The sequence below is a fragment of the Pogonomyrmex barbatus genome, unplaced genomic scaffold, assembly GCF_055798465.1.
Source record: "Pogonomyrmex barbatus isolate J1 unplaced genomic scaffold, ASM5579846v1 scaffold9, whole genome shotgun sequence".
Lineage (NCBI taxonomy): Eukaryota > Metazoa > Arthropoda > Insecta > Hymenoptera > Formicidae > Pogonomyrmex > Pogonomyrmex barbatus.
The window spans coordinates 6,742,890-6,755,948 of record NW_028297193.1 but is presented as its reverse complement, the minus strand read 5'-3'; the positions used below and the strand labels follow the sequence as shown (position 1 = coordinate 6,755,948).

Genomic DNA, 13,059 nt, shown 5'->3' with positions numbered 1-13,059 from the left:
CCTCTCTCTCCCTCTCCCCCTTCCCTCCCCTTCCCTTCCTCCCCTCCTCCCTCTCTCTCCCTCCTCCATCTCTCTCCCTCCCTCCCTCCCTCTCTCTCTCCTCCGTCCCTCCCTCCCTCCCTCTCTCTCCTCCTCCGTCCCTCCCTCCCTCCCTCTCTCTCTCCTCCGTCCCTCCCTCCCTCCCTCTCTCTCTCTCTCCCTCTCTCTCCCTCTCTCTTTCCCTTTCTTCCTCCCCCCTCCCTCCTCTCTTTTTCTCTAAGCTGATATTTAAATGAAATTTTAATTATTTCTTTTTGTTTTCTTAATTTTTTTTGTTTAATTATTATATAAAAATGACATAGATATAACATTGCTTTTTGCACAGTTATTTTTAAATTTGTTTTATGGATTAGCTACAATTTTATAAAAATATGATTTTATAAAGATTAGCTTCAATTTTATAAAGATATGATTTTATAAAGAGAATGTAGAGGAAAAAATTACATATCTTATTTCAAAGATAGACTAGAAAAAATATATGTAGATAATTTTTAAATATTATTATCTAAATTTTAAATTAATTATTTTTCTACTGTACAATCACACAATGCAATGCATAATTATTTATTATATAAATGACTACATAAATTTGCATTACATTGTATAGTTTGTTGTTGGAAATCTAGATAAACCAGATCATTATCAAGAATCTACCGAAATCATTGCAAGTTTAGAAAATTTGAATTCAGAAATACGGGAAATTTGGGATGTTTTGAATAAACGTCAAGACAGTAACATACCTCCAACACCAACTCTTATGTATTCTTATTTGCGTTGGTTACGATTTCATCATCTTACTACGCAGCCTAACAGCATGCAAGGTAAAGAAAAAGAATTCATTCAAAAGTTTAAAAATATTATACGAATATTACAAGCCTGTGTAAAATATTTTCAAAATTAATTAAACTCACATATATTACAAATTTAATTAATCCTAAATATATATATTTAATTAATCCTAAATATATATATATTTTACATTATACACATATGTACATATATATATGTATAATATTATCTTAAAGTATATATTTAATTATATACATATAATTATATACATATATACACACATATATATATATATATATATATATATATATATATATATGTATAATTAAATATATATTTTAAGATAATATTATATGGAAAGTGGTAAAATTAAACACTATTATTGAGTATAAATAAATCTCTTTACGAATGCAAAATATTGAGAAAAGAAATTTTTTTAATATGAAATTTTTTATCTTTCAACAACATCTCTTTTTTTTAGGTGCCTTTGGTACACCCAACATACAGTCTAATATCCTGTCTCAATTAACCGCTGCTCAACCTCCTATTACCACGACTCAGAATATTATCGCTCAGTATGGCCCTAATAGTGGCTTTACCACCAGCGTTGGTACAGTCGAGAGAAATGCTTCGAATTTGATGGAAAGGACCAGAAACCTCAGGGATTGGTTACGCCAAGCTCGCGTGGAAAATACCGACATGATTAGTCCCGGCCAAGCAACTCTTTAAGGTTCACATCTAGAAAAGAAATTTTTTTCTTTTTAGAAACTTCTATTCTTTTGCAAAGTTAATCTATAATCTTAAATAATCTTGATTTGATAATTAATTGAAAATATAGCATTACTTAATTAGCAATATTTTAATAATATTTTTCGAATAATTTATTAATTGTGCAATTCATTTCCTTAGCCAGTTAATAGATTTTATATGGATTATGATTAAAATATTTCATTGAAAGTGATTTTGTGACCTTTGTGACCTTTAGTAGGAGAATTGAAAATAATTCTATTTGAATCATGTATCCGATGAAAATGTATCCGATTTGTATGGAATTTAAATTTGTGCTCGCTTGCTGCTCCGAATCTTGTTTTTTTCTTTGCTAATCACCGATTGAAGCTGTCAAAAATAATAATATAGTTATATCGTTTCGATAGATAATTCACATATGGATGAAAATTTTGTAGAAATTGGATGTGATAATTATAATATGTAATGTAGTGTTCAATAGGCATTCATAGCGGCATTTTTTTAATTCGATTTTAGATCATGTATTTGATTGATTGTACTTTGATAAGAAGTGAAACAATTGTATTAATAAATTTAATTAAACTCTTTAATCTTGATTGATAGCATAGCAGTGCAAGACTGTTTTTTATTACATATAAAAAAATGAAGCCATACGTGTAAAAGGAATATGTGAAAATGTTAACAATCACCTACATCAATCTAAATAAAATGCCACATGGCAAGATTTTTGTCTTCTTGATGAATAAAATAAAATATTATGAATAAACAAAGCGAATATTATCCTACAAGAAAATAAATCATTCCACAAAACTTAGTTTCTATTTCCGTCTTCCAGTTGTTTCAAACTTTATCAACGGTATATTTCCACATATCTGTGGATGATAATAAACGCTTTGACACTTTTGATTAATAAACTTTATATTATATTGTAAAGATTTGTAAAATTAATAATACAGGGTTGGCACATATATGCATATTTACAAAAGAAATCTGATGGATAGTGTCTCTTGTAAATATCAATATCGAGATTTTGATGCTATTAGCACAGTACAATGCATACTATGACAAACGGCCCGTTTCTTTCTTTTTCTGACAGTCTGTTAATCCTTTATATATCGTCTATATATATAGAAACGAATTTTTTATTAATATGTAACATGTTGTAATATATAAAAGACGAGTCTTACATAATTATAGTATAGAATACTTAACTGCGTTTGAGATAAATGTATGGTATATTATAATGACTTGTGCGCGATATTCTAATTGTTAATTGTGATTTTATGAAACTTGAATCAAAAACATAAATATTCGTAATATTTTGTAGAATATTTTGTAAATTTCTATAATTTGTATTTTCTATATCTAAATGAAACTGTTTATGTTTATATTATAGGCATATCTTATAAAATATTTACAAGACGTTACTACTATTTGCAAAATATTTTTAATGTAAACATAAATATCGCGCATGTAATCTTAATATGTCTATACTAATCATAGTCATTTTTCAAATGCCAAAATTTTCTCTTAATTAGAAATTATAGATATTGTACGATATAAGTTATGTAAATTACTAAATAAGTTGAATATATGCCAAATGTTTTTTGGTCGACCGAGAATTTTCATCGATTACAACTATTCCAATATTGACTATGATTGATCTTTAGAAAAAGGCGATAATATATGTATAAACGTATACTCTCATATATATACTCCCATATATAAATTGTGTTACAATATCATGATCTCATTAGACATATGATATAGATTAATTGATGATTGTACACTTTGGAATATAGATATAATGCCTCTAGTTGATTAAATAATTATATTTCTATTATATAGTTTTTATATATAAATTTGAAACACAGAGACAAAATGTTATTACATATTATTATTTAAATTATCATATAATTACATTATAATTACTAAGTATATTTACACACTTAAAATAATATTTTGAGTCACAGGAAACATTTCTCTTTTTATATGAAATAATTTGTAATAAATATACATAAGATATATATGCGCATATTTCAAGTGCAAATTATTATATATATAATATAATAGTAAGTATAATAAATTTGTAATTTACTTTTGTGCCATATATTATTAAAAGCAGTTAATAATGATAACTTTGAATGATGAGAACTTTTAACATTAATATACGAAAAATGATTAAGCAATGTGGATAGACAATCTAAAAATATACAACTATAATTATATATACATAATATTTTGTTCAATTTTTCTATCTCTATTATTATTGTTATGTAAATATAAATTTATTAAAGTTAGTATAATCAACATTGTATGCATGTCAGGTAATATACTAGTATAATATAATTATACAATTATGACGGTAAACAGATTAAAAGATTTATCTATATGTGTGTATTAATATGTGTGTAAAAGAAAGGAAAAAGAAACAAACAAATTGAATCATATATATTTTATTATTCTTATAAGTTAAAACATTAATCATAATTTAAAATACAGGCAATAAAGTTCTAGATTCCAAAGTGTAGAAACTCTGCGTGTTAGCACCGTCCTCATTGTATTATAAATATCTTTGATGCATCCGAGCAAAGTATAAACTAGTCCTTACAAACACACCTTATATTATTTAATTTTATAGTGTTATTTGTATTTATCGTGCAATCACTGTTGCATATTTTGTGCTTATATAATGTTATGCTATGGGAAATATAGCAATTCGAATTTTCTGCGCAATAGAAATGAATATATAGATAAATAGCATGTATACTTGCTCACATACTTTATTAATATCTACCGCATTGAGAATATCTTGTTTCTTACGTAAATATATAGTAAAGATATTGTTAATCTTCGAAGCATATAATCTGTAATATAAAAGAAGAAGAAACCCCATTGTATCGAAAAACAAAACATCGTTAGAAATATTTATTAACATGGAAATATATCTCTCTGAGTCTCCTGATGAGGATAATTTCGTTTCCTACCTTCCTTACTTAAAGATACTAATTATCGTGACGAAAATAGATGACAATCGATATGTTTATCTTCGCATTCATCGCTATTTGTTTCAAATTCCTCTTTAGATGGTAACCACCCAATTATTCGATGCACATAGCTCTGCGATTTATTATTAAGTGAATTTTGCGCTGCTCTTATGACTGGAGATGATTTACATAATAACAATTTGATGCAAGCAGTATCAGAACCAGTCATTCTAGCTATCAGTTGATTTGGTAAATTTGGATTTCTTGCTTGCTCGACTAAATTTCGGATCTATTAAATATATTTAAAAAGCTATATTCTTTGTTATAGATACATTTTAATTATGGCTATCTTAATAAGCACAATTAAAATATAGTGTGCGTGTACGTGTGTAATACGTATACTCAATAGTATGTATATATTATACATACACTAAAATATTCAGACACGAATATTTCAATCTTGTAGTAGACTTAAGTATAAAATAACTCCTTTTCATTTTATCGTTAAAATTAAATTTACATATGTTTTATATTTATAACAATTTACCTTTTCATTTTTATTTTCCAAAGTAAATTTTAAAGGATTCCAAGTCAATTCTTTGTCTATATCTATATTTCTGCTGATATTATTTTGTGATGATTTCAATCCAAAAAGTGTGCTTATCTGTCAAACAAAAAAAAAATCAAAACATTTTCAACATTGCAAGAATAAAATCATTACTATGTAATTTGAATTACTTGTAAAATATATTTGTTCATATATATTTACCATCTGTGCAAGAAATATAACACTATTGACTGCGACTGCTGCAACTTTTTGCGAATCAAATCCAATGAGACGAAAGAATGCAGAAATGAGATTTGAAGGGCCAAATGATTGTTTTATCTGATCATTTTCGTCTTCTCCTCGTTTTTGTTTTTGCTTATGGCCTAAACTTTTAGACACTAAATCGGCAATGTCTTTAGCTGTTTCGAGATAATTACTTGCATATTGCAATCCTGTTTTTATCTTATCCAGAACATCTAAGAATAAAAATAAATATACAACATTTGTATTTACAATAATTTATTTTAGCAAGCTATATTTATCAGAGCTATATTTGCAACAAAAATTTAATTCTTTAAAAGAAAAACTTGCCTTCCGTTTTTGTGAGTTGCACATTGTTAAATATAGTTATCCAAAAAGCACAAAAGAAAAGATACACCACGACGCTGGACATTTCGTCGAATTCAACTGGTCGACAGTAGTAGTGAGACTGGTATCAAGGATCTTTATGAAGCAAATTATAACGGATGTTTTAATTATGCATTTATTTCTATTTCGTTGCGTCTCTCCAAAGACAAAGTCACTGTTGAGTCGTCTGTTATGCGAATGTCACTCTTCTTGCTTCGTTAACCAAGCGCGAGAAAACGGCATCTACGGTATTTCGCAGCGCGATTTAGTCGCGTTCCTGTTAGAAACCAGTAATAAGGTTGGATTAAAGTGTGACAAAAGTGTTAGAACTAACATTTTAAATTTGCATAACGATCATCGATTGCAATTCGAAAATCTTTACGAAAGATTTAACATAATAATCGGAAGTGACACAACTTTTATTGCTACAAGTTGAAAATATTCCAAATAAGTGTACACTCTTTGTGTTATTTAATGTAAGTTATCTGTTATTTAACATACTAATATGATATAGTTAAAGTGTACAAATATGCATATTCATATCATAATAATCGTAAATTTTAGAATACTCAGCTATGTATTGTGGTTTGTTAATATTTTGCATTTTAAAAATGACATGTGGACGTGAGACATCTTTATATCAACATGAAATTCGCAGTTTAAGCGAATTGCCAATGGATAAACTAATTCAAATAAAATCGTCCCTTGCAAGCAACGATGGTAAATTATTATAAATTATTAGTTATAAACAAGTAATTTTTACCATTATAATAATATTATCAAAGTATGGTATTTTAAGATTGAAACAATTGAAGATATACATATATAAAGTGTAATTATTACACTTGTTGCTCATATTTTGTAAGTCTATGCTTTGCTTATATATAAAATTTATTTTTATATTATTTATAGATATTACTAACGAAAAAAACGAGGACATCTCGAGTAGAACATTACCAATGTTGGCATCATCAATGTCTTTACCAATGGCTTTGAAGAGAAATAGCAAAAAGCCTATAAGACGATACGAGGAACACTACGATGAAAAGGGCAAAGACACGAAGATCTCAAAGATCTTTCAGTTGGCAATAACTGCGCTCTCTTTTCTTGCATTCGGCGGTTACCTCCTTACACTCATTATAACAGCGATTCGTCGCAATTCGTCGCCCAATGGAAACGGAAATGTCCTCATATTTTCGGTAAGAATTACTTTCAAATCAAATTATATAAAAATTTATATAGCTATTATTTATTTAATACCTATTTTTGCAATTTCAAAATTTATTTATTATAAATAGATTATAAATTCAATCGTTATTTCTTTAATATACAATTATTAAATAAATAATTTTTTGTTTAATTGAATTACTATCTTATTACAAGATCTTTTCTCAATTTAATTTAAAATCAATTTAATAAAATTATAACTCTAACTCTAACTTATAACTTTAAACTACATTATACCTTTAAATTATAATTCTAACTATTTCAAAAGTCAATACACCTTTTGCTAAAAGGTCATTAGTCATATATAACTATTAAATTTTGGAAAAAAATCTTTATTTATTATTAAATAAAGATTTTCCAAAATTTAATAGTATAGTATATTAAACAAATTTATTTATTATAAATTAATTTTTGATAAATATATTTATTTAAGAAAATATTATTAATTAAATATTTTTCTAGAACCTGCAAAGTCTACAGAAAGTAAATCGTCCCAAACGGAATATTTTAATATTCGATCCAATGGAAAATAATTTTGAAACCGACAAACTCTACGAAGGAATGATTATGCTTTCAAGAAGTTATGCCTTGTACAACTGATCATAAGACATATTAATTCTGTATTTTATAAAAATTCGTAATTTTTTTCATAATTGTATGAGCACAATTGATAATACACAATCAATTTAGACACAATCAATATAGATAGCCAATGTAAAACATGGCAAATATTTTATGAAATATTATAATAAATTTTTTAGTTTTAATTTTACAACATGTAAATGAAAAAAATATTTCTAGTTATTAAACTAATTATTCTTATTATAATTAAAATCAAAATTTCGTAATCTAGATGAATTATTAAATTTTTTAAGCTTTTTTTCTTTAAGCTATTTTTGCAATGTAATTGAAAGTTAAGTTGTTGATCGATTAACTCTATTTAAGAAGTACCTATCACGCAAATCTTCAGAGTCTTGAAAATCCTAAAACCTAATAAAATCGAATAGAGGATCGTGCTGTGTACATATTTCGAGGAATATTCTTGGCGTGTGGGTAGAGAGGCAGCTTCAAACATGGCTCTTCAAATAAACATCTAAGTGGTTGTGTACTTCGTAGACCTACACGCAAAGATAACCATATGGCTCTTGCAAAGATATCATCGATCACATATACGTCTCTACCATTGTTTCACCGATATATGTGAATTCTTGCAACATTCAAAGAGCTCTTCGAAATTCAATCCATTCTTGATTACATGTGATGTTCATGTCCAAAATAGCAATTATGAAATACAAAAAGTAACTTCTATCATTTTATCTATCATTTAATTTGTTTACACTTAAGTATTCATTTTAATCAAATGGGTTAAATAAATGATATTCTTAAGATAATTGTGTCAAATTGAAGTATATTTAAAGATGTATTATATTTACTGTTTTTATAATTTTCATATTTATAATGAAAAAATTATGAAAAACTTACAGAATACTCTAAGTCACATTTAAAAATAATAGAAAATATTTAGCAGCGGTTTAGAACATGGACAAAAAATTATTCAAATATAAAATAAAAATGTATTTTAATAAAAATATAATTAAGAAATAATAAAATCTCTCAACTTTTATATAAGTACTTTAAATATTCAAGATGATTTATGTAAAATTTTATTGCGATAAAGAGATTAATTGTTTTGTTAAATAAAAATTAAATTTTTGTTAAGAGTACAAAATAAGTGGTGATACAAATAAATTAATTTTTGTTTACAGAATAACTAATCTCTGCATAACGATAGAACTTTATATAAATCATCTTAAGTAGTTAAAATACTTACAGAAGCAAAAATTAAGATTTCTGTCATTATTTCTTACTTACACTTTTATTTTTTTTAAATATATTTCTGTTCTCTTTATATTTAAATAATTTTTTACCCAAATTCTAAACCGTTACAAAAATTTTGTATTGCTTTTAAATTATGATCTAGAATAATCTATATCTTTGATATAATTTTTTCATTGTAACTAAAAGTAGGTGTAATCTTAATTATGTTTAATAATGATACAGTATTATTGTATATAATAAAAATATTCGAATATCTAATGAAAGAAAATAACGTTAATCTTTGATACTCTTGAATCTTGAAAGATTTTACATCAAGAAATTTTGATTACAAGATTTTCAATATATAACTCATATTTGAAAATAGCAAGATGCAAATATGCGATAAGTTAAAGACATCAAACACTGAATATTATATATAGATACACATAAATTCTACAATACTCATACAATATAAAATTAACATTAAATTTAATTAAAGATAATTCATCATTATCATTCTTACAATTATGTAAAATTTTCTCAAAGTGTGTCTTAAAATGTTATTTCGACATTTATATCTGCAGCATCCTACACATCATCTTGGACAGACCAATCTTCTCATAGGACCGCCTACCAGTATTTTCGTGGACCAATCCAGTTAATCCCACTTAATCACAAGTGGTGGTGATTTTTTCAGAAACCTCTCAACATGGCAGAGTCTCATTCAGTCATTCACTTTTATGCTGTTCTGTAGTTGTCTCAAATATTGTGAAAGTGATAATTTCTTAATAAAAATAAAATTAATCTAAATTAATCTGGATTTTACTTTTAAATTTGTTTTCTATCAAACTTACATTTAATATAATTATGTGTATTTTATTAGTGCAAAGAATAATTAAAAAAGTGAATTAGAGTGAATAGTGAAATAGTTGTATTAGTTGAAGTATAAAAATTACTAGAATTAATATATATATATATATATATATTATTTTTAATAATAATTTTTAATAATAATAATTATTATTATTATAAATCTATATTTTATATTAATAGAGACATATACATATACACATGTATAAAATAGAAACGCGAATTTTCAAATTATTATAAACACAGTTAACTATATTACATGTATTTTTGATAAATTCGTTGAAATAAAAATGAACGTTAATACTCACATTATGGAGAATGGTAATTGTTCTAGACAATTAAAATTTGGCATGGATCGTATATTGTCAAATGAAATTTGTGCAAAAAAAACAGGTAAAAATTAATAGCATTTGAAAATTATAATTTATAAGTATATCTATGTAAAATAAATTTTTACTTTTGTACATTATTAGCAAATTTAAATATGTGTTTTTTAATTTAATTTATTAAGTTACATTTCTTTATAATTGAATGTATTGCATGTACTAATTTCTTTTAAACACATTTCTTAAACAAAAATTAAAATTAGAAAAAAATTATTTTCAATTGTAATATTTCTATCTTGTAATAATAATAATAAAGTATCTAGCTCTATAAATTTTAACCTAATGAAATTAATGCATTAACAGATACTCTCGGGCCGTACACTCTTCCAATACAATTTCCATTAATACGTTGTCCCTACATCGAAAATTGCGGACGATGTGAAAATGTCAAAACTTGCATTTCATTTCCACATAGTCATTCGTCATTACTCGAGGGCATTTCATCTGCATCTTATACTGGAATAACGGAGAGTTTAGGAACTTTATATCGACCGGCACCATTACGTCCCGTACCGAGAGGTAGATTTAATATAATTCAAAATTTATTTATTCAATCTTTATTTAATCCTTTATTTTTAAAAATCATATTTTTCACTATATAATGATAATATATATTAGAACTATTTCTGTAGAAAACAAACCTTTTGCCATTGAAAATCAAGTCGAAATAAAATCATTATCAAACTATTATTTTTCAATAATTAACACTGTTGTTAACATTGTTGTTCAATTTTTATACAAAAATCTATTAAAATAAATTTAATTTAATTAAAATTAATTTAAAAATATTGCACCGTCATGCCTTTTGAAGTCTTGATGTCTTTAGTCAAATGCGATTGACTAATTAAATTTGAGTAATAAATCAAATTAATCTTTTACTATATTGACGTTTTATTTATAAATTTTTTAATATGAACGAGTTCAACTTATATGCTTTTATTTTAATACTCCAAATTGATTTCTAATGATATGTAATAATATTTTTAAAATATTTAACTGAGTACCGCAGGTTACATCATTGACAAATGTTACCATATGGACATACTGTCTTGTCCCTCTGATATTCAGAAGCAAGTAGAACAAAATATTTACATGTCAGTGTATTCACGTGTTTCCTGTCTGTGTTTAAACGACATCTTAAGTGCCACCCAGCGTTTATGCATGATGTAAACAGCGGTTTCGATGCGCATTTTCTTGGTTAGTTGAAATCTGGTAGCGCCCACATCTTTCTTTTTTTCGTTTGATAACTTTAATATTTGGAAAGCTAGTGATACATACACATATAGTTTTACGTAAAATAAAATAATATATAAATATATATAAAATATAAAATAATATATAAATTTAAAATACACACATATTCAATAAGATTATTTCTTTAACATTTGTACGCACTTGGATAATTATCTATATTTTAATAAGTTCGACTTAAAAAAAATGAAATAATACTGCTACGAATAATAAAACAATAATATATAAATTATTTTTCGAGTTATTATAAATTTTATGTAATTATTAAGAACCTATTTTTTTATTATTTTATTATTCTTTTCTGTATATAATTTATATTTCCATTTAAATCATTATATTAATTTCCTGCACAATACAAAAAAAATATATCGAATGTAGCAAAATGTACAAATTAGAAATGCGATTAGAAATCAACAAGAAAACCCCAAAATAACTATGATGTTAAAGTTATCTGTTCGGATTTGTACGAAGGTTCGGTTTGAGTGGGAGTACCACACTGTTTAAATACTTACAGATGTTGTATACAACCATAAATTAGTCCAAAGTACCCTATCTCGAGGGTTTCTTCGATCTGAGATCTGTAGAAACTGACATTCATCTAAAAGTAACATTTATCTTTCATGATCTCCGTTTTCTTATCTCCGTTTAATTTGTAAAAATATTCGTAAAATTATCTTTCTCTTCCTTTTCCTAAGAATATATTTAATTTTCTCGACATTAAATCCTCTCTAAATTTTATAAAAATTTTTAATTGGTTTCAAGTAAATATTTATATATTTTTAAATTATTATTTGTTAAATTATTAAATATATAACTGGAGAATATTTATATTTGACATGATTAAGTTATTAAATTATCAAGCTATAGTATATAATTCAAAAAATTTATTATTAAAAAATTCAAATATTAATATTCACTTTTTAGCATCTATTTCATCTTCTTCGACGGTAGTCTCTTCAGAAACAAACACACGAAGAAAAAGATCGTGGTCCAGAGCAGTTTTTAGTTCTTTACAACGAAAAGGTTTGGAAAGAAGATTCTCTCTACAGAAATACATTACGAAACCAGATAGGAGACAATTGGCAGCAACTTTAGGTCTAACCGATGCACAGGTTATATGACTTAAAAAATAATATCTGACATAAGTTCTGTCCGTAAAATAAAACAATTTAAATATTTGTTATTGCATGGGGTTTGTAAAAAGATAATATTAATAATAAAAAAAATCATTTTTATTAAATTTATTTTTTGTGGATCTTAGGTCAAGGTTTGGTTTCAAAATCGTCGCATGAAGTGGCGACATACAAGAGAAAACGAAAACGCTGCATTGGCTGGTCCAGATTCTACGCAAAAAGATCTTCCGCAAAAATTAGTTAAATCCATTACTAATGATACGACGCGACAAGATGAAGATGATATAGAAATCGACGTAGATTTATGAAAACATCATATATATATAACGAAAAACTATATTTTCAATAAAATTATATTTATAGATATTTATCAAAAGCTTAAGAATTATTAGGAAACAATGATATATATAATACATAATAAATATAAGTGCTCTCAATATGTTCAATAAAGTATGCAATAATTATCTTTTTAAAAGAAAAAAATGATGCATTTATAACATCTATTATAAACAATTTGTTATAATTGTAAAAATAATGCAAATTGCCATTGCATATTTGTATCAATAATTTACTATAAGTTTAATAAAACTTTATACACATATACGTAAAATATTTCTTTAATAACCAGTATTAAATTT

At 25.7% G+C, this 13,059-nt stretch overlaps 4 protein-coding genes across 8 annotated transcripts in view; 3 read left to right on the top strand and 1 right to left on the bottom strand.

Annotated features, from left to right (window-relative positions):
• Positions 1 to 4,540, top strand: part of Cep164 (centrosomal protein 164) — a 17,651-nt gene extending 13,111 nt beyond the window's left edge. For 2 of the 3 annotated variants that reach the window (XM_011645025.2, XM_011645026.2), the window contains 2 exons: positions 666 to 860; positions 1,310 to 4,540. In XM_011645025.2, coding sequence (XP_011643327.2) covers positions 666 to 860; positions 1,310 to 1,557 — 443 coding nt within the window. In that variant the 3' untranslated portion in view covers positions 1,558 to 4,540. Of the gene's footprint in view, positions 1 to 646; positions 861 to 1,309 lie in introns of those variants that run through there. The other variant, XM_011645027.3, reaches the window with a different exon arrangement.
• LOC105431080 (uncharacterized) lies at positions 4,016 to 5,843 on the bottom strand. The gene is made up of 4 exons (XM_089084412.1): positions 5,701 to 5,843; positions 5,332 to 5,585; positions 5,110 to 5,226; positions 4,016 to 4,851 (listed from the first exon to the last, which is right to left on the bottom strand). Exons 1-4 carry the CDS (start codon positions 5,780 to 5,782, stop codon positions 4,585 to 4,587), a joined length of 720 nt encoding a protein of 239 aa, XP_088940538.1. The 5' UTR covers positions 5,783 to 5,843; the 3' UTR covers positions 4,016 to 4,584.
• Positions 5,844 to 6,006: 163 nt separating this feature from the next.
• On the top strand, positions 6,007 to 7,657 carry LOC105431081 (uncharacterized). Its single transcript, XM_011645030.2, has 4 exons — positions 6,007 to 6,212; positions 6,301 to 6,456; positions 6,649 to 6,935; positions 7,426 to 7,657. Exons 2-4 carry the CDS (start codon positions 6,312 to 6,314, stop codon positions 7,561 to 7,563), a joined length of 570 nt encoding a protein of 189 aa, XP_011643332.2. The 5' UTR covers positions 6,007 to 6,212; positions 6,301 to 6,311; the 3' UTR covers positions 7,564 to 7,657.
• Positions 7,658 to 9,578: 1,921 nt separating this feature from the next.
• LOC105431082 (homeobox protein DBX1) lies at positions 9,579 to 13,024 on the top strand. 3 transcript variants are annotated; one of them, XM_011645032.2, is made up of 5 exons: positions 9,579 to 9,724; positions 9,986 to 10,044; positions 10,341 to 10,556; positions 12,213 to 12,400; positions 12,550 to 13,024. In XM_011645032.2, the coding sequence occupies exons 2-5, from the start codon at positions 10,002 to 10,004 to the stop codon at positions 12,727 to 12,729; spliced, it is 627 nt and encodes a 208-aa protein (XP_011643334.2). In that variant the 5' UTR covers positions 9,579 to 9,724; positions 9,986 to 10,001; the 3' UTR covers positions 12,730 to 13,024. The 3 variants fall into 3 exon arrangements, with proteins under 3 accessions (XP_011643334.2, XP_088940539.1, XP_011643333.2); XM_089084413.1 differs by having other exon boundaries at positions 9,585 to 9,724; positions 9,835 to 10,044; XM_011645031.2 differs by lacking the exon at positions 9,579 to 9,724 and having other exon boundaries at positions 9,795 to 10,044.
• The last annotated feature ends 35 nt before the right edge of the window (positions 13,025 to 13,059 follow it).

What these genes read in the sequence shown, in the direction of transcription:
- LOC105431080 (XM_089084412.1), bottom strand. Translation starts at nt 5,782, where the DNA reads ATGTCCAGCGTCGTGGTGTATCTTTTCTTTTGTGCTTTTTGGATAACT. An exon ending in GCAACTCACAAAAACGGAAG is followed by an intron (nt 5,586 to 5,700) that starts GCAAGTTTTTCT and finishes TTTTATTCTTAG; the next exon opens with ATGTTCTGGATAAGATAAAA. An exon ending in TGGAAAATAAAAATGAAAAG is followed by an intron (nt 4,852 to 5,109) that starts GTAAATTGTTAT and finishes TATATTTAATAG; the next exon opens with ATCCGAAATTTAGTCGAGCA.
- LOC105431081 (XM_011645030.2), top strand. Translation starts at nt 6,312, where the DNA reads ATGTATTGTGGTTTGTTAATATTTTGCATTTTAAAAATGACATGTGGA. An exon ending in GTCCCTTGCAAGCAACGATG is followed by an intron (nt 6,457 to 6,648) that starts GTAAATTATTAT and finishes TATTATTTATAG; the next exon opens with ATATTACTAACGAAAAAAAC. An exon ending in GAAATGTCCTCATATTTTCG is followed by an intron (nt 6,936 to 7,425) that starts GTAAGAATTACT and finishes ATATTTTTCTAG; the next exon opens with AACCTGCAAAGTCTACAGAA.
- LOC105431082 (XM_089084413.1), top strand. Translation starts at nt 9,942, where the DNA reads ATGAACGTTAATACTCACATTATGGAGAATGGTAATTGTTCTAGACAA. An exon ending in ATTACGTCCCGTACCGAGAG is followed by an intron (nt 10,557 to 12,212) that starts GTAGATTTAATA and finishes TTCACTTTTTAG; the next exon opens with CATCTATTTCATCTTCTTCG. An exon ending in TAGGTCTAACCGATGCACAG is followed by an intron (nt 12,401 to 12,549) that starts GTTATATGACTT and finishes TGTGGATCTTAG; the next exon opens with GTCAAGGTTTGGTTTCAAAA.